The 22,472-nt window shown below is 42.1% G+C and overlaps 1 protein-coding gene across 2 annotated transcripts in view; it reads right to left on the bottom strand.

The window, feature by feature from the left end:
* The window catches only part of atp9b (ATPase phospholipid transporting 9B), a 374,205-nt gene extending 356,980 nt beyond the window's left edge, over positions 1-17,225 (bottom strand). For both annotated transcript variants that reach the window (XM_072261618.1, XM_072261628.1), the window contains exon 1: positions 17,134-17,225. In XM_072261618.1, the coding sequence (XP_072117719.1) occupies positions 17,134-17,210 (77 nt within the window). In that variant the 5' untranslated portion in view covers positions 17,211-17,225. The remainder of the gene's footprint in view (positions 1-17,133) is intronic.
* Positions 17,226-22,472: the final 5,247 nt, after the last annotated feature.

The following is a 22,472-nucleotide window of genomic DNA, read 5'->3' as shown; positions in this document are numbered from 1 at the left end:
TATCCCTCCATATTAGCTCAGATCCTTGGATATTTAATTCCCAATCCTCTATACCCCGCAACCACATTTCTTTAACGGTCACTAAATCATACCCCTTTACCTGAATGCACGTAGAATTCGAAACAAGGTCAGTGAAATTGTGGCACAAATGAGTACATTGTGCCCTTACATCCATTGTGCTTTTAAAATCTTGTAATCCTTTTCTCTTTTGCACTTCACTCTTACTTTTCTCTTTTTTTTATCTTTTGCTTTTACATTATCTTTATACACACTTTTATTTTATTAATACTTCTCCCTTCTATTTAGTTTAAAGCCCTATTCAGAGCCCTAGCTATGTGATTCACTAGGATCCAGGTCCCAGCACCGTTCAGGTGGAGCCCATCCCATTGGTGCAGGTTGCTCCTTCCCCAATACTGGTGCCAATTTCCCATTAATTCAAACCCACTTCTCCCACACCAATCATTGAGCCATGCATTTAACTCTCTAATCTTCTTGATCCTATGTCAATTTACACATGGCTCAGGTAGTAATCCAGAAACTACCACCTCTTTGGTTCTGCTTTTTAATTTAGTCCCTAGCTGTTCAAATTCTCTCAGCAGAATCGCTTTCCTTGTTCTACTATGTTGTTAGTACCAACATGGACCACAACAACTGGATCTTTCCCCTCCCACTGCAAATTCTTCTGCAGTTTAGATAAGATGTCCGAACCCGGGCATCAGGCAGGCAACAAAGCCTTCGGGACGCTCTAGCCTCACGATAGAGAACTCTGTCTATTCCCCTGATTATATTATCCCCAATTACCACTACATTTCTTTTCTCTCCCCACCCCCCTTGAATGGCTCCCTGAACTACAGTGCCACAGTTAGGTTGCTCATCCTTCCTATGGCTGCCATTCTCATCCACACAGGGAGCAAGAATCTCAGATCTGTTGGACAGCTCAAAGGCTGAGGCTCCTCCAGCACTGTCTCTTGGATCCCACTACCCACCTCACTCACACCCTCCTTTCCCTGATTAGATTAGATTATGAAGACACGCAGTTTCTCTTATTGTCATTTAGTAATGCATGCATTCAGAAATGATACATTATTTCCTCCAGTGTGATATCACAAAACACAGGACAGATCAAGACTGAAAAAACTGACAAAACCACATAATTATAACATATAGTTACAACAGTGCAACAATACCATAACTTGATGAAGTCGTCCATGAGCACAGTAAGGTTCAAAGTTTCTCAAATGTCCCACATCTCACACAGACAGGAGAAGGAAGAAAAGCTCTCCCTGCCATGCCGACCACAATCCGACTCTGAGTCATCCGAAAACTTCAAGCTCCGATCAGCTCTCCAACACCAAGTACTGAGCGCCATCTCTGTCCGAACGATTCGACCTCCTTCTCGGTCGCCAAAAGCAGGCAAGGCCAGGGAGTTTGAGGCCTACCCTCCAAAAGATTCCCAACCACACAGTAATGATAGCAGCGAACGGACATTTCAGAAATTTCTCTAGATGTTCCTCTGCGCTTTCACGTCCATTCTCCATCAAATCAGAATTGTCCACGGCCCCTATTTAACAGATACGATATCATTTTTCACCAGAGGGCTGCGCACACACAGGCACGCCGCCATCTTCTCCTCCCGCCAGATCACAAGGAAAGTGAAAACAAGGAAGGAATAAAACCAAGGGGTGAGAACTTGGGATCAAAGAAAGTGAAAGGAAGGTTCCGAAAGAATTGAGAGGCTGTTAAAGTTTGCCATCTTTGATGGCTAAAACAGAGCCTTTTATAGTCAGTTAGTCTTTTGTTGAAATGTTGATTACATCTCACTATAAAAAACATATGGACTACCTTCCCTCAAGAGAATAACAGTTGGTACACATATAAACAAGTACAATGAATTTCCAGATAAACAAGTCTGATCAAAAAAGTTTAGAAAATATTGTAACTTTATAACTTACAATAAATACTGATCAAATAAAAACAATACAAACAGTTAGACAGATAAGTTTTAATTCCTCCCCCCCGCCCAAATCTGGTTTGTAGGCGTGTTTACCTTTGTGTGAAATTTCAAATCACATTCATACTTCCCACTAATTTAACCATCTAAAATTATATACATTTATATTGTTTATGAATTTAGATGTAAATATGGAACAGTAAAATGGTGAATAGTTAGTCACACAGTGAATTTTCAGCTCCACTTTTCTCTGGAGTTGAAACTTCATTGGACTTGAGACACTCAGTGACCACTTTATTAAGTACACCTGTTGTTCAATGCAAATATCTAATCAGCCAATCATATGGTTGCAACGCAATGAATAAAAGTATGCAAACATGATCAAGAGGTTCAGATGTTGTTCAGGTTAAACATCAGATGATGAAGAAATGTAATCGAAGTAATTTTGACCGTGGAATGATTGATGGTGCCAGATGGGATGGTTTGAGTATCTCAGAAAATGCTGATCTGCTGAGATTTTCACGAAGTCTCTAGAGTTTACAGAAAATTGTGCAAAAAAAAACAAGGCATCTAATGGGTGGCAGCTCTGTGGGCAAATGCCTTGAAAGTGGTCAGAGGAGATTGGCCAGACTGGTTCACGCGGACATGAAGGTGACAATAATTCAAATAAGCATGTTTACAATAGCGGTGTGCAGAAGAGCATCTCTGAATGCACAACACATCGAACCTTGAATTAGATGGGCTACAGCAGCAGAAGACCACACTGGGTTCTACTCCTGTACCTAATAAAGTGGCCACTGAATTGATATTAGCAAGTTAACACTATGCGTCTTGTGAAGACCAGGTCCCTTTTTCATATTTGCATGGCAACTACTGTGTTAAGTATGACGGAGCAGATTTGTTGTTGTTCCTTTTCACACCTTGAGACACACCAGGTGGCATTCTTGCTGACTCTGTAGCATTTTAGTGTTTTTACAAGGCTGAGTTGCTAGCTTGAAGCTCAACCCTGCGCAGGTAGAAAGCGTGCAGGAGCCAGCTGGATTCAAACTCGGAACCATTCGCCTCAAAGTCCAGTGCTGATGCCACTATACCACCGGCCGGCTAGAGAAGACTTAGCAGCTCAAAAACAGCAAGATGGGCATTTACCTGCAAAATTAACTCTCCACAATATGCAACTCCATTACACCGAGTCAGGGAATTAACGTTGATTCAATGAAGAATCCATTAAGGGAGCAGATGAACTTTACAAAAAGGTGCCATAATAAAAATAAAAACTCAATTATTTAATGCAAAACATCAAGTAACTGAATAAATCATAACATAACCAAAAATTGCTTCACAGTTCTGTGCAGTTGTCACATATAGCTGTAAATGGTGGTGACCTACTAAACAACAATCCAGACACAACAATTTTAAGAATACCTCCATGAATACAGGACCCAGAATCTCATGGTTATAGGATGAATTATTTACAATTCCTCAACCAGAAGTGCAAATGCACAAGCCTAGTTGGGTCTCTCCAAAAATCACCAGACTTCACAGAAGCTAGTCTTCAACCAAATGAACTCATTCTAAGTGACATTACAAGTACACAACTAACCATGCAGCTCCACAGCAATTCCAATAATGCCATCTACAACAGAGAAAATGGTCCAGGTAAGCACTGTCCACAAAAAGGGAAAATACTGTACAACCAATGTTACACCAATGAACAATGATTGAAGATGTTATTAACTGCATTTACTCACCCAATGGAGCAATGAACAAGTTATTCAACTGCAGCCTTCATAAAGTGAAGTGAGAATATCTGCCCTTCACATCATGGAGTCCAAAATTTCCAACAAATGGAGTCATATCTTGTTCAAAGGCAGATGGTTATGGCTGTTGTACATCAATCACTCTATTCCCATGACATTACTACAGGAGCTTCTCAAAGCAATGTCTCTGGCCCAACAATTTTTTTTAAAACTTGAACATTTAACCCCCATTAATAAGTGCATTATAAATTGCTCTATTATATTCACAACTCTTCACAAAATAAAGTGATCTTCATCCATGCACAGCAAAGTCTAGACAGTATTCAGGCATGGCCGATTTAATCAAGCTCCAAGACCTGAATCTGCATCTCCTCCTGAAATTGTATCCACATCTTCTCACTGAGAAACCACAAATCAACATGGAGCAGAAATCTCATCTTTTCCACTCCCTCTATACCTGTGACTGTGGGGCTAAGCATAGTTCCACCTACAAGTTCACCAATGGCATCAATGTGTTCACAGAATCAAAGGTGGTGACAAAGCAACATCAAAGGGAGAATGACAACCTGTTTAAGAGGTGCCACATCAATAACCTCCCACTCAAAATCAGCAAAACCAAAGAGCTGATTATCAACTACAGGAGAAAGCCAGAAGTCCATGAGCCAGGGCTCATTAGGGGATGAGAGGTAGAGAGGATCAATAGCTTTAAATTCCTTGGTGTTATCATATCAGAGGATCTGTCTAGGGATCAGCCACATAAGTGCCATTACCAAGGCGCACAACAATACAAAGGAAGTTTGAGGAAGTTCAACATGTCATTAAAATCTGTCAAATTTTTGCAGATGCACAGTGGAGAATATCCTAACAGGCTGCATCACAGCTGATATGAAAACACCAATGCTGAATAATAGAAAACACTACATAAAGTAATGGAGACAGTCCAGACCTGCACAGGCAAACCCCATCCCATGACTTAAGCATATTTACATGGAGTGCTGCCACAAGAAAGCAGAATTCATCAAAGATCCACCATCCAGGCCATACTCTCTTCTCACTACTACCATCAGGAAAAAGATACAGCAGCCTTAGGTCCCACATCACCATGTTCAGGCACAGTTATTTAATTATTTATTTATAAAAGTTACTGTGTATAGTAGGCCCTACTAGCCCTTGTGTTATTTCAAAGATTTTTATGGTTTCAACCTGTTCTGGCTAATTTTTGTCTAAATCGTACACTGAACACTATTTAGTTACAGTGCCCATAAAAAGTATTCACCTCCTTGGAAGTTTTCATCTTTTATTGTTTAACAACAATGAATCACAATGGATTCGATTTGGCTTTTTTGACACTGATCAAGAGAAAAAGACTCCTTCGTCTTAAAGTGAAAACAAATTTCTACAAAGTGATCTAAATTAATTACAAATATAAAACACAAAATAATTGATTGCATCAGTATTCCCCCCCCCCTTCAAGTCGATATATAATAGATGCACCTCTGGCAGCAATTACAGCCTTTAGTCTCTGTGGATAGGTCTCTATCAGTTTTGCACATCTGCACACTGCAATTTTTCCCCATTCTTCTTTACACAACTGCTCAAGCTGTCAGGTTGCATGAGGATCGTAGATGAACAGCCCTTTTCAGTCTAGCCACAAATTCTCAATTGGATTGAGGTATGGACTCTGACTTGGTCACTCCAGGATATTAACTTAGTTGTTTTTAAGCCATTCCTGTGTATATTTGGTTTTTTGCTTGGGGTCATTGTCTTGCTGGAAAACAATTCTTCTCCCAAGTTCAGTTCTCTTGCAAACTGCATCAGGTTTTCCTCCAGGATTTCCCTGCATTTTGCTGCATTCTACCTTCACAAGCCTTCCAGGGCCTACTGTAATGAAGCATCCCCACAGAATGATGCAGCCACCACCATGCTTCACAGCAGGGATAGCGTGTTTCTGATGATATGCGGTGTTTGGTTTATGCCAAACAAGTGCTTAGTCTGATGGTTGAAAAGCTCAATTTTGGTTTCATCAGATCATAGAACTTTCTTCCAGCTGACTTCAGACACTCCCACATACCTTCTAGCAAACTCTAGCTGAGATTTCATGTGAGTTTTTTCAACACTGGCTTTCTCTTTGCCACTCTCCCATAAAGTTGCAACTGGAAAAGCACCCAAGCAACAGTTGTTGTACGCGCAGTCTCCCCCATCTCAGCCACCGAAACTTGTAACTCTTCCAAGGTTGTCATAGGTCTATTGGTGGTCTCCCTCACTACTCCCCTTCTTGCAGTCACTCAGTTTTTGAGGCAGATTTACAACTATGCCATATTCTTTCCATTTCTTGATGATGACTTAACTGTACTCCAAGGGATATTCAGTGACTTGGAAATTTTCTTGTATCCATCTCCTGACTTGTACTTTTTAATAAGCTTTTCACAGAGTTGCTTGGAGTGTTCTTTTGTCTTCATGGTATAGTTTTTGCCAGGACATTGAGTCACCAGCAGTTGGGCCTACCAGATACAGGTGTATTTTTACTACAATCAATTGAAACACCTTGACCAAACACAGGTCTTCAAAAATAGATCTCCATTTAACTAATTATGTCATTTCTAAAACCAATCCGCTGCATCAATGATGATCTGGTGTATCATATTAAGGTGGGGGGGGGGGGAGAATAAATAATTACGCAGTCAATTATTTTATGTTTTATATTTGTCATTAATTTAGATCACTTTGTAGAGATTTTTTAGTAGTAGAATTAATTTGTAGTAATTCAATGTTGTAAAACAATAAAACATGAAAATTTTCAAGGGGTGAATACATTTTATGGGTACAGTACCACCCCAATTTGGCTAAATTTTGGAGTACTCTCGCTTTACTATTTTGGGTTATCCTCAAAGTGATATGAAAACTTTTATTTCTTTTCTCTTGTTTTCTGTCACTTGTTACAACTATTGATTGGCACTCTTATGATTGGTAATCCTTCAATTGATTTTCTACGCTGTTTCAGGGCCCTGATTCAATATCATAGCTCTCTCTAGCTTTAAGTGCTGTTCCAGGATAAAATTCCACTACCTAGCACCTTTTGATTGTATTACTCAATTAAATAGCTACATTAATTACTATAATGAAATGATATATTCCAAGGACTACTTTTATCAATAATTCAACAACTTTGGTTCCACTGACCTTGGAGGAAAGAAACCTCAGACATTTTGGACCATCAGAAAAAAATGCCACTTCATCCATCTTAAATGGATGATCACTACTTCCAATTGAAATTTTCAAGTTTATAGTACATACGCAATGAAAGTTATGTTTTTGCAGCATCACAATATATTACAAGTATGACAAATAAGTTAACAGACTAAAATTAACAATACACAGCTTGTATGACAAAAGCTAAAATAAATGAGACCAGTGCATGTTGAGAGAAAAAAAAAAGTCTAAGTTAGTGTTTGGAGTTTAAGTCAATGTAAGAGCCTTGAGGCAGTGGGAAAGAGACTATTCTTAACCATGAGGTGCAATTCTCCAGGCACCTTCATCCCCTGCCTGACGGTAGCATCAAGAGGATGACATGACCCAGATGGTGGTGGTCCTTAATGATGGATGTTGCCATCCTGACACACTGCCTCTTGTAAATGTCCTCAGTGGTAGCCAGAGCTGTACTTGGAAGGGACAGGCTGTGTCAGGATTATCCCACTAGAAATTTCGAATGTTCAAAGGGTTGGACAGAGTAGATATGGAAAGGCTGTTTCCCTTGGTGGCTGAGTCCAGGATAAGAGGCCACAGTCTTAGAATTAGAGGGTACCCATTTAAAACAGAAATGAGGAGAATTTTTTTTTTAGCCAGAGGGTCGTGGAGTTATGGAATTCATTGCCACATACAGCTGTGGAGGCCCAATCATTGAGGGTGTTTAAGGAGGAGATTGATAGGTATCTAATTAGTCTGGGTATCAAGGGATATGGGGAAAAAGCCGGAAATTGAAACTAGATGGGAGATAGTTAAGCTCATGGTGGAGTGACAGAGCAGACTTGATGGGCCGAATGGCCTACTTCTGCTCCTTTGTCTTGTGATCTTGTGAAATAATGCCAACCTGTCAAGATCCCTCAGGGTCTACCATATTTCAATCAAGTGTCCCAGCTTTCTTCAAAATACCAGTGAGTACAAGCCTTTCATCATCTAACTTATTCCAGGCAGCAGTCTCGTAAATATTATCTGAACCGCTTTTAATGCATTTCCTTTAAATCCACATTGTATTCCATGTGGGCTTACAGGCATCTTCTGTGACTGAAACATAACCTCTTACTTCTGTATTCATTTCTTCTGATGAACAATGATATTGTTAGTCTTCCTAAATGCTAATGTTCTGCAAATTATACACCTGAGTACTCAAAAACATATGATCTTCAGAGTTCTGTAACCCTTTGCCAATTAGATGTTTATTTTCATTTCCTCCAAAAGAAAATTTTTAAATTTTGCCAAATTAAACAGTATTTGCTTGAACTCTCCGCACTCACTTGTCCTATATTCCCTATATCCTTTCCACACATTATTTTTATGTCAATTTAAAAACCACATCTTCAGTGCCATGAGCCAAATCATTTATGTAAATCGGAAGGTAAGGCCTCAGCTCCAACACCTGTGGCACACCACTCATTAATTGTTAACCAAAAACAGAAATTGTCTGCTGTTTCCTGTTGGCCAACAGTTGTCTAGCCATTGCTCCTATACAAGCTTCCTTTCATACAATAATTTTTGATGTGGCACTTTATCAAATGACTTCTGCAATTCTAAGTGCAGTATATCCTCTGCAATTCCCCCCCCCCCATCTGTCCTTTACTCACAGCCCAAGTTGTATGCAGATCAGTCGGCTGAAAGCTATCGTCGATCTGAATGTACATTGTATCAACACATTCCTACTTTGAATATCTTTCCTTTATGACACACCATGTTACAGAGGGGTTGCATTCCTAGAAAACAGAGTGGTGTGATTTTTTTGTAACACAAACCCACTTCCTATTGAATTCCATATAATTACAGATACATTTCTGCAGTATAATTTTCTCTCATATTTTAACAGCAATGACAAGGTAATTCACAACTGTTATTTAGCAGCAAAGGAAAATATTAAACGAGGTATGGACAAGATTTGCATGAAAGAAACAAATGTCATTTTTTATATATTTTGTCACTCAATACTATAGGCAATAAAATAAACTTCGATATAACATCACCATGTCAATTGGGTTGACAGTCAGCCGAGTACCTCCATTGTCATAACTTCTCCAATTGGAGGACAATGAACACAGTGCATCACTTTCACACTCTTCACATGCAAGGTATTTTCTCTGAACCACAAAACTCATGGATTAGGAAAGGGTTTGGGGGTGGAGATAACAGGGAAGGGGATTTGAGGATTGGGATACAGAAAAGTGGTGTACCAGTTCAGGGATTAACCGGTTAAAGCTCCGTGATTTATAAGTATATTACCTTAAGAAACTAGACATAGCTGTTGTAGTTCCCCACAATACAGCAGGTCAGAAAAAATGCTTGTCCTCAGACTGGAGAGGACATAACAAAGGAGGGACTCGGGTACTCCTACCAACTCACATCGGCGCAGTGATGTCATATTCAAATCTTACTGCCAAGGTAAATATTTAAAATAATTAACAAAATTTGTAGTTGCTTTCACATTCTATGCTCACTTCCCCCAACCCCCCCCCCAACATAAACTCATTAAATGCAAATTTTGGTAAGTTACAGAAAGTTGTAAAATTAGCTCCATCATGGGCACTAGCCTCCTTTGTATCAAAGGCACTTCAAGGAGCAGTGCCTCAGGAAGGTGGCATCCATCATTAAGGACCTCAATCATCCAGGACATGTCCTCTTTTCATTGTTACCATCAGGAAGGAGATACAGAAGGCTTAAGGTACACACTCTGCAATTCAGGAACAGCTTCTTCCCCTCTGCCATCCTATTTCTAAATGGACATTGGACCCATGAACACTAACTCATTACTTTTTTAATTTATGTTTTTGCACTTATTTTAACTTAACTATTTAATATACATTATATCATAGTGCTGTTGCCACGAAGTTAACACATTTCATGACATATGCCTGTGATATTAAACCAGAGTCTGAATTTTATTCTATACTCAGTAGCCACTTTAAGTACAAGAGTAGAAACTCGTGTGATCTTCTGGTGCTGCAGTCCATCCACTTCAAGGTTTGATGTGTTGTGCACTCAGAGATCCTCTTCTGCACACTACTGTTGTAGTTCACAGTTATTTGCATTACTCTTGCTTTCCTGTCAGCTTGACATAGTCTGGCCGTTCTCTTTTGACCTCTCTGGTTAACAAGGCATTTTCACCCACAGAACTGCTGCTCACTGGGAATTTTTTCCACACCATTCTCTGTAATCCCAGGAAATCAGCAGCTTTTAAGAGATTCAAACCACCCTGTCTGGAACCAAACATTCCATAATCAAAGTCACTTAGATCACATTTCTTTCCCCAATCTGATCACTGGTCTGAACAACTGAAATTCTTGACCATCTCCGGATTCTTTTATGATTGACTAACTGGATATTTGCATTAACAAGTTTTAACAGTGTGCCTAATAAAATCAACACTGAGTGTAAATCAGTTTTTGATAGTGATTTGTGAATTCCAGAAGTACTAATTACTGCAACCTGAGTGGCCATAATGTGGGTTCACTTGTAGTCTAAGTCATCTATAAACATCTGTATTCAATAATTCTGCAAACCATTACTGAAAGAGGTATCTTATTGTTAGGCATCTGTATATCAAAATGTTCAATGAACACTACCTTATCAGGAGGATTTGACATAATGCTTAAACATCAAAACACTATCATGGCTGAAAAATAATGCTGTGTCATATTTTAATTATCAAACTTTCATGTACTGTACTAAATACTCCAACAGTCATCATCTTGAAACTCTGTCCAATGCAGATTGGCACTTCCATTGTATCCTGGATAATGGACTACCTGACTGGCAAACCACAGTATTGTGTGGCTTCGGAGCAGTGTGTCAGATATGGCTACAAGCAGCACTGGGGCCCTACAGGGGACTGTATTGGCTCTCTTCATGTTTATCCTGTATACCTTGGGCTTCAGTCACAACACTGAGTCATGGCATCTGATGGGTCAGCAATAGACGGTTGTATAAAGGGTGGACGGGAAGATGAATACAGGGCCCTGGTGGAGGACATTGTTAAACGGTGCAAGCTGAATCACCTATAGCCCAACATTAGTAGGACAAAGGAGATGGTGATGGACTTCAGGAGGACAAAGTCTGCATTGTTCCCTGTTACTATTGATGGTGAGGACGTGGATGTGGTGAGGACCTACATATTCCTGGGGCTGCACCTGGATGACAGACTTGAGTGGAGCTCCAACACAGAAGCTGTGCACAATAAGGGCCAGAGTCGCCTCTACTTCCTGAGGAGACTGAGATCGTTTGGAGTATGCAGGCCTCTCCTTCACGTGTTCTACCAGTCTGTTGTCGCCAGTACAATCTTCCATGCGGTGGTGTGTTGGGGCAATGGCATCAACAAGGGTGATACCAACAGACTCAATAAACTAATTAGAAAGACTGGCTCTATTATAGGAGTTAAATTGGACACACTGGAGGCTGTGGTAGAACAAAGACCCCTACGAAAAATCCTGGCAATTCTAGACAATGTTTCTCATCCTCAGCCTGCCACCTTGACTGAATAGGGGAGCACTTTTAGTACTAGACTAAGACAACTGTGCTACAGGTCCGCAATTCCTCATCCGAAATCCTTGGGGCCAGTTGCACGTCGGAATTCAGAATTTTTCAGATTTCAGACCCCCCCCCCCCCCCGATACCAAAAAACACATATGCTCAAGTCTCTTATTTAACCTGTCTCAGTGCAGTGGACTTCAGGACCCAGCAGCGCACCAAACCTACGTACATCCTCCCGTATACTTTAAATCATCTTTAGATTACTTATAATACCTAATACAATGTAAATGCTATGTAAATAATTGTTATACTGTATTGTTTAGGGAATAATGACAAGAAGAAATTTTATTTCCAACAAAAACATTCAATAAAACGAAGATATACCGCTTCAAACAAACTGAATCAAACACATGGTAAATGACTTATTAGAATAAATGTTGAATGTCACTGTCACTATAAAACTTCAGTAACTTGTCTTTCTGTTTATGTAAATCATATACAGTGGTAGTTCTGACACTATTTTCTTCAGTAAGATGCCGCACAGACACACCACGATCAAGCTTCTGCAATAACTTCACTTTCTGCGTTATTGATAAAGATTCCTTCTCTTTTTCTCATTGTTACCCATAGGGGTATCTGCAGCTCTTTTTGACATTTTCACAGTGAAATTAAACACAAAGTCAACAGTGAACACAAAATATCAGCGAACAGCAAATGCACGTGTAACCAGTACAAGCGCTGAGCACAACTGATGTCTGGCGGCCTCTGCTCGTGCTGCCACATCACACCTGAGTGACATCAGCTGTGGCGAAAAAAACTTCCGTTTTCGGAGCTTTTTGGATTTCAGAATTTTGGATAAAGGAATGTGCACCTGTACTTCAAGGAGCGCCTTATGAGGTCATTCTTACCCTTGGCCATTAGGCTCAATAATGAGGCAACCTATAGCCGGGGAAGTGATGACCCCCTCCTAGCTCTTCCTTCAGTTAGTCCTGACAAAGGGTCTCGGCCTGAAACGTCGACTGTACCTCTTCCTAGAGATGCTGCCTGACCTGCTGCATTCACCAGCAACTTTGATGTGTGTTGTTCCCCCTCCTGTCAGACTGTTTGTGGTAACTTATTTATTTTATTCTTTCCACTTCTCTTCTAATATTTGTGTCTATGCACTTATAATGCTACCACGACACTGTAATTTCCTTTAGGATTAATAAAGTATCTAGCTATTTTGCAAAATCTGTGCAATTTCAAAACTAATCCGACTGCTTCACTTCTGAAAAGAATTTTCACAAAATAAATCAAACTATTGATGGTCAAGAACCAAATTTGTTTTTTTGTTTTTGTAACCTTTCTCAATATTCACAGAATGACTTCAAATGTATTCCAAACCACTGAAATACCAAGTGCAACATTCAAGCAAACAGTTTAGCCAGTCCAGCCTGTATCAATGTTTACTTTCCACAAAATCAAAAGAGCTGTCATAAAAGGGTAGCCCAAAGCAGCACATGAACAATGCAACTCAAATATGCAATAAGATCATATTCACCCAAAGAAACACTATGGTGGGGGGGGGGGGGGGGGAATACTCTTTCCTACAAGCTCAAAGTCACATTACTACCAGCAGCTTTTCATGTTTATTTGACTTGTATAAATCAAGCATTTGATTTCAATTTTCAGGATCTTGGCCTGAAAAATGATGTTTATACTTACAATGAATATGGTCTAAGCTGTTTGGAGGTAGCTCAAGCATTTTAAAAACAGTGCAATGAAAAACAAACACCATTCCATTCAGTAAAAAATGTGATTTAATTCTGATCATGAACCTAAGCCATTCCTTGGTATTGACAAACTCCACAAAACAATTTCACAAGCCTTTCTTAAAAAAAGATGCTTAAAGCTTGCAAGAAATTCTACAAGTATCAACTGAAAAAAAGTATCAACTGAAAGGCTTTAGTCATTTCATCCTCATTTTATCTGCAATATTTGTCATTTATGTTTCAGATGTTTTCTTTTATCTTGTCTAAATGTGTAATAGACAGGGCACAGGTAACGTGCATTTGCAGTCTCTGTATAAAACCACCAGAAGGGAAGAGATGGGGTGCAAAGGAGGGATAAATGGAGGAGGTAGGAAGAATGTATTCAGATACGTTGTATCAGGATTGAGAAGAGAATATAAGCAGAGGAGTGAAGGAACTGCGCACAGTGGGTAAAATTAAGAGAGATGAAAAGCGCCTACAATTGGGTGGGGGGGGGGAATGGAGGCAAAGGAAGAAAGTCTGTGCAAATGGGTCAACAGCAGCAGGAGCTGACAGAGTATTTTTAGGAGACTGCAACCGGGGGCAGGTGTAGGAGAAAGGAAGGGCATGAACAAGGAAGATAAAACCATGATGGAGTGAGGGTGGGGGACATGTCAGCCTGGGTGGGCTGAGCTGGGAAGGGGGGGGAGAGGGACACACTGGGCTAGGCAGAAGAGCAAGGACTTGCTGGGCCAGTTGAGAGGTGGGGTGAAGTGAAGTGACAGAGGAGGCTACACACAGGTTAGGACAAGAGATCGAAAAAAGACTGTTTGCAAGCTTTCAGACTTTTCCAGGGACCCAATCGAATCATGATTCATTAGTAAGGACAAATGGAGTTGGGAGACCTTGGCTCAACAGGCTCGGACAAAGCAAGTACCTTCTTCTGCATTCTTCGCCAGTTAGTGCAGTGACAACATCTCCAGGAGCTGTGCTGTTTTTTTTTGTGTGAGATGTGGGAATTCCAAGAGACCTTCAGGCTCCAGGATAACATCTACACCAGATGCACTGAGCTGCAGCTCCTCAGAGACCGTGTTAAGGAACTGGAGTTGCAGCTCGATGACCTTCGGCTCATACGGGAAAATAAAGAGGCGATAGATGGGAGCTACAAGGAGGTAGTCACCCCCAAAATGCAGGGGGCAGGTACTTGGGTGACCATCAGGAAATGGGCAACCAGTGCAGACCCCTCCTGTGGCTGTTCCCCTCACTAATAAGAATACCACTTCAGATATTACCAGGGGGAAACTGCAGCGACCAGGTCTCTGGCACTGTGGCTTAGAAGGGAAGAGAGGAGAAGAGGACTACTGTAGTGATAGGGGATTACATAGTCAGAGAAGTCGTCATGAGATTCTGTGGACGTGGAAAAGACACTTGGATGGCATGTTGCCCCCCAGGTGCCAGGATCAGCGATGTCTCAGATTGCATCCACAATATTCTAAACTGGGAAGGTAAGTAACCAGAACGCTTGGAACATATTGGCATATTGGTAGGAAAAGGGAGGAGATCCTGAAGAGAGAATTTAGGGAATTAGGTAGAAAGCTGAAAAGGAGGGCCTCCAGGGAAGTAATCTCTGGATTGCTGCCTGTGCCACACGGGCAGTGAGGCAAGAGGAGAATGATTTGGCAGATGAATGTGTGCCTGAGGACCTGGTGCAGCAGGCAGGGCTTCAAACTTCTGAATTATTTGGGACTTCCCTGGGCAGGGTATGATAAAAGAGAAAATTTACACCTGAATCCAAAGGGAACCAATATCCTTGTTCACAGCTTTGCTGGAGCTGTTGGATGAGGTCTCAGGGTCCTTGGAAGCACAAGAGAAAATAGGCCAAAATCAGCATGGCTTCCTTAGGGGAAAATCTTACCTGACAAATCTGTTAGAATTTTTTGAAGAAATAACAAGTGGGATAGACAAAGGAGAATGAATGGGTGTTGTGTTCTTTGATTTTTCAGAAGGCCTTTGACAAGTTGCCACATGAAGCTGTTTAACAAGATAAAAAGCCCACAGTATTTATGGAAAAATATTAGCATGGATAGAGGATTGGCTGATTATCAGGAGGCAAAGTGTGGGAATAAAAGGAACCTTTTCTGGTTGGTGTTCCACAGGGGTTGGAGTTGGGTCTGCTTCTTTTTATGGTATATGTCAATGACTTGGATGATGGAATTGACAACTTTGTAGCCAAGTTGCGGATGATATGAAGATTATTGGAGAAGTGGTTAGTGTTGCGGAAGCAGGGAGGCTGCAAAAGGACTTGGATTAGGAGAATGGGCAAAGAAATTTCAGATGGAATAGAGTTGAGATGTATGGTCATGCACTTCGGTAGAAGGAACAAAAGTGTAGACTATTTTCTAAATGGGCGGAAAATTCAAAAATCCGAAGTGCAAAGGTACTTGGAAGTCCTTGTGCACTAAAGATTAATTTGGAAGGTTGAGTCTATGGAAGGCAAATATATTGTTAGCATTCTTTTCAAGAGAACTAGAATATAAAAGTAAAAATGTAATGCTGAGGCTCTATAAGGCACAAGTGATGCCTCACTTGGGAGTATTGTGAGCAGTTTTGGGCCCCGTATCTAAGAAAGGCTGTGCTGCCATTTGAGAGGGTTTAGAGGAGGTTCATGAGAATGAAAGGGTTGTCGTATGAGAAACGTGTGATGGCTCTGTGCCCATACTTGCAAAAATTTGGAAGAATGAGCAGGGATCTCATTGAGGACCATCAAATCTTGAAAGGCTTAAATACAGTATATGTGGAGAGCATGTTTCCTATAGTGGGAGAGTCTAGGGCCAGAGGGCACAGCCTCAGAATGAAGGGACATTCATTTAGAACAGAGACAAAGAGGAATTTCTTTAGCCAGATGGTCACAAACCTGTGCAATTCATTGCCACAGGTGGCTGTGGAGGCCAGGTCACTGGGGGTATTTAATGTGGAGGTTGATAGGTTCTTAATTAGTCAGCGCATGAAACATTACAGGGAAAAGACAGGAGAACAGGATTGAGAGGGAGAATGGATCAGTCATGATGAAATGGAACAGCACACTCGATGGGTCAAATATTCTATTCTGTTCCAATATTTTATGGTCTTTATTGTGGGTGTGTGGTGGAAGAAGACAAGTTGGGCCAGGTGGATAGGAAGGGACCTGCTGGGCCAGGTGGTGGTGGGAAGGAAGGGAACATCCTGAGCCTGTTGGGGCATAGGAAAGAAGGGAGCCACCTGCTGGGACCAGGTGGGGCATGGGAAGGAAGGAAGGGGGGACCTGCTGGGGCCAGGTGGGGCATGGGAAGGAAGGAAGGAAGGGGGGACCTGCTGGGGCCAGGTGGGGCATGGGAAGGAAGGAAGGAAGGAAGGAAGGAAGGAAGGAAGGAAGGAAGGGGGGACTTGCTGGGGCCAGGTGGGGCATGGGAAGGAAGGAAGGGGGGGACCTGCTGGGGCCAGGTGGGGCATGGAAAGGAAGGAAGGAAGGAAGGGGGGGGACCTGCTGGGCCTGTTGGGGCATGGGAAGGAAGGAGGGACCTGCTGGGTCAGGTGGGGCATGGGAAGGAAGGAGGGAGGGACCTGCTGGGCCAGGTGGAGCATGGGAAGGAAGGAAGGGGGGACCTGCTGGGCCTGTTGGGGGCATGGGAAGGAAGGAGGGACCTGCTGGGCCAGGTGGGTCGTGGTACGGAAGGGGGTCCTGTTGTGCCGTGGGAAGGGGGGGAAGGAAGGGGGACTTGCTGGGCCGAGGGTGGGGGTCGTGGGAACGAGGGGCGATGTACAGAAAGGGGAACCTGCTGAAGAGGGGTCGGGGGAAGGCGGGTGACCTGCTGGGCCGCGGTACCAGCCACACTGGCCAAGCCTGCAGTTTGGAGCCATCGCCCCCCAATCCTTCCGCTTCCCCTCTACCGAATCTCCGAGCGCTGGTCCCATTCGGGACATGCAGTACCTGCTCTGCCTCCCCGGGTAATATTCGTGCCTCTTCTGCAGGCTCCGCACTGGGCGTAAAGGGATGTTATCCGCCATCTTAAAGTGGGTGGGTCCTCCTCCCACAACCCCCCGGGCGAGGGCGAACACGTCACTCACCGATTGTCCCGCCCTCCGGTACCCTGACATCACGCTCGCCATCACGTCACTCCCCAAACAGAACTTTGTTCTTTGAGCGATGACTCGCAAGCACAGCATCAGAGTCTTGACAGGGCTGTCAAGGTCGAGGTTAGCTCATGTGCACAAGTATATTATGGATGCACAGGTGCAATGAAAAACTTACTTGCAGCAGCATCACAGGCACATAGCATCAGATACACAACACTCAAAGGACCACATAAATTAAATATATATATATATTACACGTTTTGTTAATGAATATGTATATATTAATATTTTAAATTATATAAATTACATATTTCTTTTCAATCTCTTTTATGCTAAACTAAGTTGTCAATACAGATGACAATAATAAATCAATATGCCAATTTCTTCCCTCTGACCTTAAAATAATGCCCTCTCGTTTTAAATTCCCTTTCTCTGGGTTAAGAACTGTGTGCATTCATCCTCTCTATGCCCCTCATGATCCTATACACTAATCTAACATCACCCATCACTCTCCTACACTCTAAGGAATACAGTCGTAGCCTAGTTGAATCTCCCTGTGGTTCAGGCCCTCAAATCTACCAAGATTCTTGGAATTATTTTCAGACTAATTACATCTTTCCTATATCAAGGTAACCAAAACTGTACATATTTCTCCAGTTCCAATGCTATTGGGGAGGGTTTAAGCTAGATTTACAGGGGGGTGGGAACCGAAGTGAAGAGGCAGAGGATGGTGGGGGGGGGGTTGGAGCACAAGCAGCTTGTGGGGAGTTTGTGAAGAAGGATTTGCAAATGATAGAGCAAAGATGCACTCAGCCTGATGGTTTGAGATATGTTAATTTTAAAGCAAAGAGTATCATAAACAAGGTGGATAAACTTAGAGCGTGGATCAATACACTGTGCCAATATAGAGACTTGGATATCTCAGGAACAGAAATGGCTACTGAGTGTGCCAGGCTTTAGATGTTTCAAAAAAAAGAGAGGGAGGCATGTCTTTTCTAATTAGGGATAGTGTCATGGCTGCAGAAAAGGAGGAAGTCATGGAGGGATGGTCTACTGAGTCAGTATGGGTGGAATACAGAAACAGGAAAGGGGCAATAACTCTACTGGTGTTTATTATAGAGCCCCCCCCCTCCCAATAGTACAGGGATATTGAGGAGCAGATAGGGAGGCAGATTCTGGAACGGTGCAATAATAATAGGGTGGTTGTGATGTGAGATTTTAACTTTCCTAATCATGATTGGCATCTCCTTAGTGCAAGAGGTTTAGATGCAGTGGAGTTTGTTAGGTGTGTTCAGGAAGGTTTCCTGACACAATATGTAGATAAGCCAATTAGAGGAGAGACTGTACTTGATCCAGTATTGGGAAATGAACCTGGTCAGGTGTCAGATCTGTCGGTGGGAGAGCATTTTGGAGGTTGTGACCATAACTCTATCTCCTTCATCATTGTGTTGAAGAGGGATAGGAGCAGACAATTTGGGGAAACATTTAATTGGGGTAAGGGGAAATATGGGCTATCAGGCAGAAACTTGGGAGCATAAATTGGGAGCAGATGTTCTCAGGGAAATGCACGGCAGAAATATGGCAAATGTTCAGGGAATATTTGCATGGAGTTCTCCATAGGTATGTTCCATTGTGCAGGGAAAGGATGGTAGGGTTAAAGAACCATGGTGTACAAAGGATGTAGAAAGTTTAGTTAAGAAGAAAAGCGTATGAAAGGTTCAAGAAACTAGATACTGTTAGAGGTCTAGAAAATTACAAGGTTGTTAGGAAGGAGTTTAAGAATGGAATTAGGAGAGCCATAAAGGGCCATGAGAAGGTCGTGGTGTGCAGGATTAAGAAAACCCCAAGGCATTTTGCAAGTATGTGAAGCACAAGAGGATGAGCCATGTGAGAACAGGACCTATGAGGTGTGATAGTGGAAAGTGTGCATGGAGTCGGAGGAGGTAGCAGAGGTACTTAATGAAGATTCACCGGGGAAAAAGATCTTGGCAATTGTGGGGATGGCTTACAGTGGACTGAAGTGCTTGAGCATATAGACACTAAGAAAGAGGATGTGCTGGAGCTTTTGAAAAGCATTGAGTTAGATAAGTAACCGGGACCGGATGAGACGTACCTCAGGCTACTGTGGGAAGCGAGAGAGGAGATTGCTGAGCCTCTGGCAATGATCCTTACATCATCAATGGGATGGGGAAGGTTGCGGAACAGTGGAGGGTTGCAAATGTTGTTCCCTTGTTCAAGAAAGGGAGTAGAGATAACCCAGGAAATTATAGACCAGTGAGTCTGACTTCAGTGGTGAGCAAACTGTTGGAGAAGATCTTGAGAGGCAGGATTTATGAGCATTTGGAGAGACATAATCTGATTAAGGATAGTCAGCATGGCTTTGTCAAGGGCAGGTTGTGCCTTGTGAGACTGATTGAATTCTTTGAGGAAGTAGTGAAACACATTGATGAAGGTAGGGCGGTGGATGTAGTGTATATGGATTTCAGTAAAACATTTGATAAGGTTCCCCATGCGAAGCTCCTTCAGACAGTAAGGAGGCATGGAATCCAAGGAGACCTTGCTTTGTGAATCCAGAATTGGTTTGTCCACAGAAGGCAAAGAGTGGTTGTAAATGGTTCGTATTATGCATGGAGGTTGGTGACCAGTGGTGTTCCGCAGGGATCTGTTCTGGGATACTTTGTGATTTTTATAAGAAATGTGGATGAAGAAGTAAAAGGGTGGAATAGTAAGTTTGCTGATGACACAAAGGCTGGGGTGTTGTGGATAGTCTGGAGTGTTGTCAGAGGTTACAGCGGGACATCAGTAAGATGCAGAACTGGGCTGAGAAGTGGAAGTTCATACAGCTGAACAGAAGAGTGTTTGTTATGTTGTAGTTGTACAAGATGCTAGTGAGAACATAGAAATCTACAGCACATTCAGGCCCTTCAGCCCACAATGTTGTACTGACCATGTAACCTACTCTAGAAACTACCTTGAATTTCCCTAGTGCACAGCAGATAGACTTCAACTCAGATACAGGTGAAATGGTTTATTTTGGTAGGTCAAATTTGAAGACAGAATATAATATTAATGGTAAGACTCTGGCAGTGTGGAGGATCTGAGAAATCTTGGGGTCTGTAACGATAGGACACTCAAAGCTGCTACGCAGGTTGACTGTGTTGTTAAGAAGGTGTATGGTGTGATGGCTTTCATCAACCATGGGATTGAGTTCAAGGGCTATATACGACCTTGGTCAGACCCCACTTGGAGTACTGTGTTCAGTTCTGGTCATCTCACTGCAGGAAAGATGTGGATACTATAGAGAGAATGCAGAGGAGATTTACGAGGATGTTGCCTGGATTGGAGAGCATGCCTTATGAGCATAGGTTGAGTGAACTTGACCTCCGGAGGCTGAGGGGTGACCTGATAGAGGTGTATAAGATGATGAGAGGCATTGATTGTGTGGATAGTCAGAGGCTTTTTCTCAGGGCTGAAATGGCTAACACAAGAGGGCACAGCTTTAAGGTGCTTGGAAATAGGTACAGGGGAGATGTCAGGGGTAAGTTTTTCACACAGAGTGTGGTGGGTGCATGGAATGTACTGCCAGCGATGGTGGTGGAAGTGGATACAATAGGGACTTTTAAGAGCCTCTTAAATAGGTACATAAATAGAGGGCTATGCGCTACGGAAATTCAAGGCAGTTTCTAGACTAGGTTACATGGTCGGCACAACATTGTGGGCCAAAGGGCCTGTAATGTGCTGGAGATTTCTATGTTCTATGTTCTCATTAGCATCTTGTACCATTACAACATAATGAACACTGTCACGTTCAGTTGTATATATGTATGGATTGAATCATAATTAAACTTAATTTGATCTGATTTTGATCTCCAAACTCCTGCACTCAATGCCTGGACTGATGTAGGCCAGCATGTGAAATGCCCACTTCACCTCTCTGGAAAGAAATTGTCAGGGGAACAGAGGAAATAAATAAATTCAAGGATGTTTGAAAGCTACCTGAAAAGGTGCAGCATTCCTACCAATCTTTGAGAACCTCAGGCTCTAGGGCCTTCGAAATGGAGTGGAAGCATTAGGATTGGTACTGAGAACTCAAGCACGCAGAAATCCAGCATATACAGCAAATAGAGCTCAAAATCTCATAAACTATTCACCTGACAGGCATCTCCTGCCCCATCTGCTGTGTCTACCTTCGTCTTTGGACATGATCCAAACAGCAATTTTAAGAACAAGACCAAATACTTATTTTAGGATTCAAAAACTCTTGCAATCTAACTGAAACATATTAAATCCTGGTGTTAAATTTACTGTTTGAGTTGCTCTCAAATAAAGAGTAACTCAAGATAATTACTTCTAATCTTTTGAAGTTGGAATTATCTTATTACTTTCACATTTGGGTGGCATGGTAGCGTAGTGGCTAGCAGAACACTTTAAAGTACGGGCAACCTGGGTTCACTTCCCAACGCTCCCCGTAAGGACCTTGTACAATCCCTCTGTGACTGCATGGGTTTCCTTTGGGTGCTCCAGTTTCTTCGCACAGACCAAATACGTACCGGTTGGTAGGTTACTTAGTCATTGTAAAATTGTCCCATGATTAGGCCAGCATTAAATTGGTCGGTTGCTGTGTGGCATGTCTCAAAGGAACGGAAGGGCCTATTCCATGCTAAATCTTAATAAATAAATTAATGTACAAAGATACAGTGAAAAGATTGTCTTGCAAACTCTTCAGACAGATCAGATCATTACACAATGCATTGAGGTAGGACAAGGTAAAACAATAATCATGCAGAATAACGTGTAATGGATAAGAGCAAACACAGTGGCAGTAAACACTAAGGAGAAAGCTCATAACAAGGTAGATTGTGAGGACAAGAATCAATCTTATCATACTAGGGAACGATTTGTTAGTCATATAACTGTGGGGAAGAAGTTGTCCTTGAACATGATTTCAGGCTTTTGTATCTTCTGCCCGATAAAAGACAGGAGAAAAAAGCGTAGCCAGAGTGGTGGAGTCTTTAATTATGCTGGCTGCTTCATTGAGGCATTGAGAAGGATAGATAGAGGCCATAGAAGGTAGGCTGATTTCTGTGATACGCTGAGCTGCGTCCACAACTCTGAAGTTACTTGCAGTTCTTTGCAGAACAGTTGCCTTACCAAGCTATTACACATCCAGATAGGATACTTTCAATGGTGCTT

Source organism: Mobula birostris, chromosome 1, assembly GCF_030028105.1.
Source record: "Mobula birostris isolate sMobBir1 chromosome 1, sMobBir1.hap1, whole genome shotgun sequence".
Classification (NCBI taxonomy): Eukaryota; Metazoa; Chordata; class Chondrichthyes; order Myliobatiformes; family Myliobatidae; genus Mobula; species Mobula birostris.
Note: the sequence above shows the minus strand (reverse complement) of the source record. Positions and strands in the feature narration are given on the sequence as shown.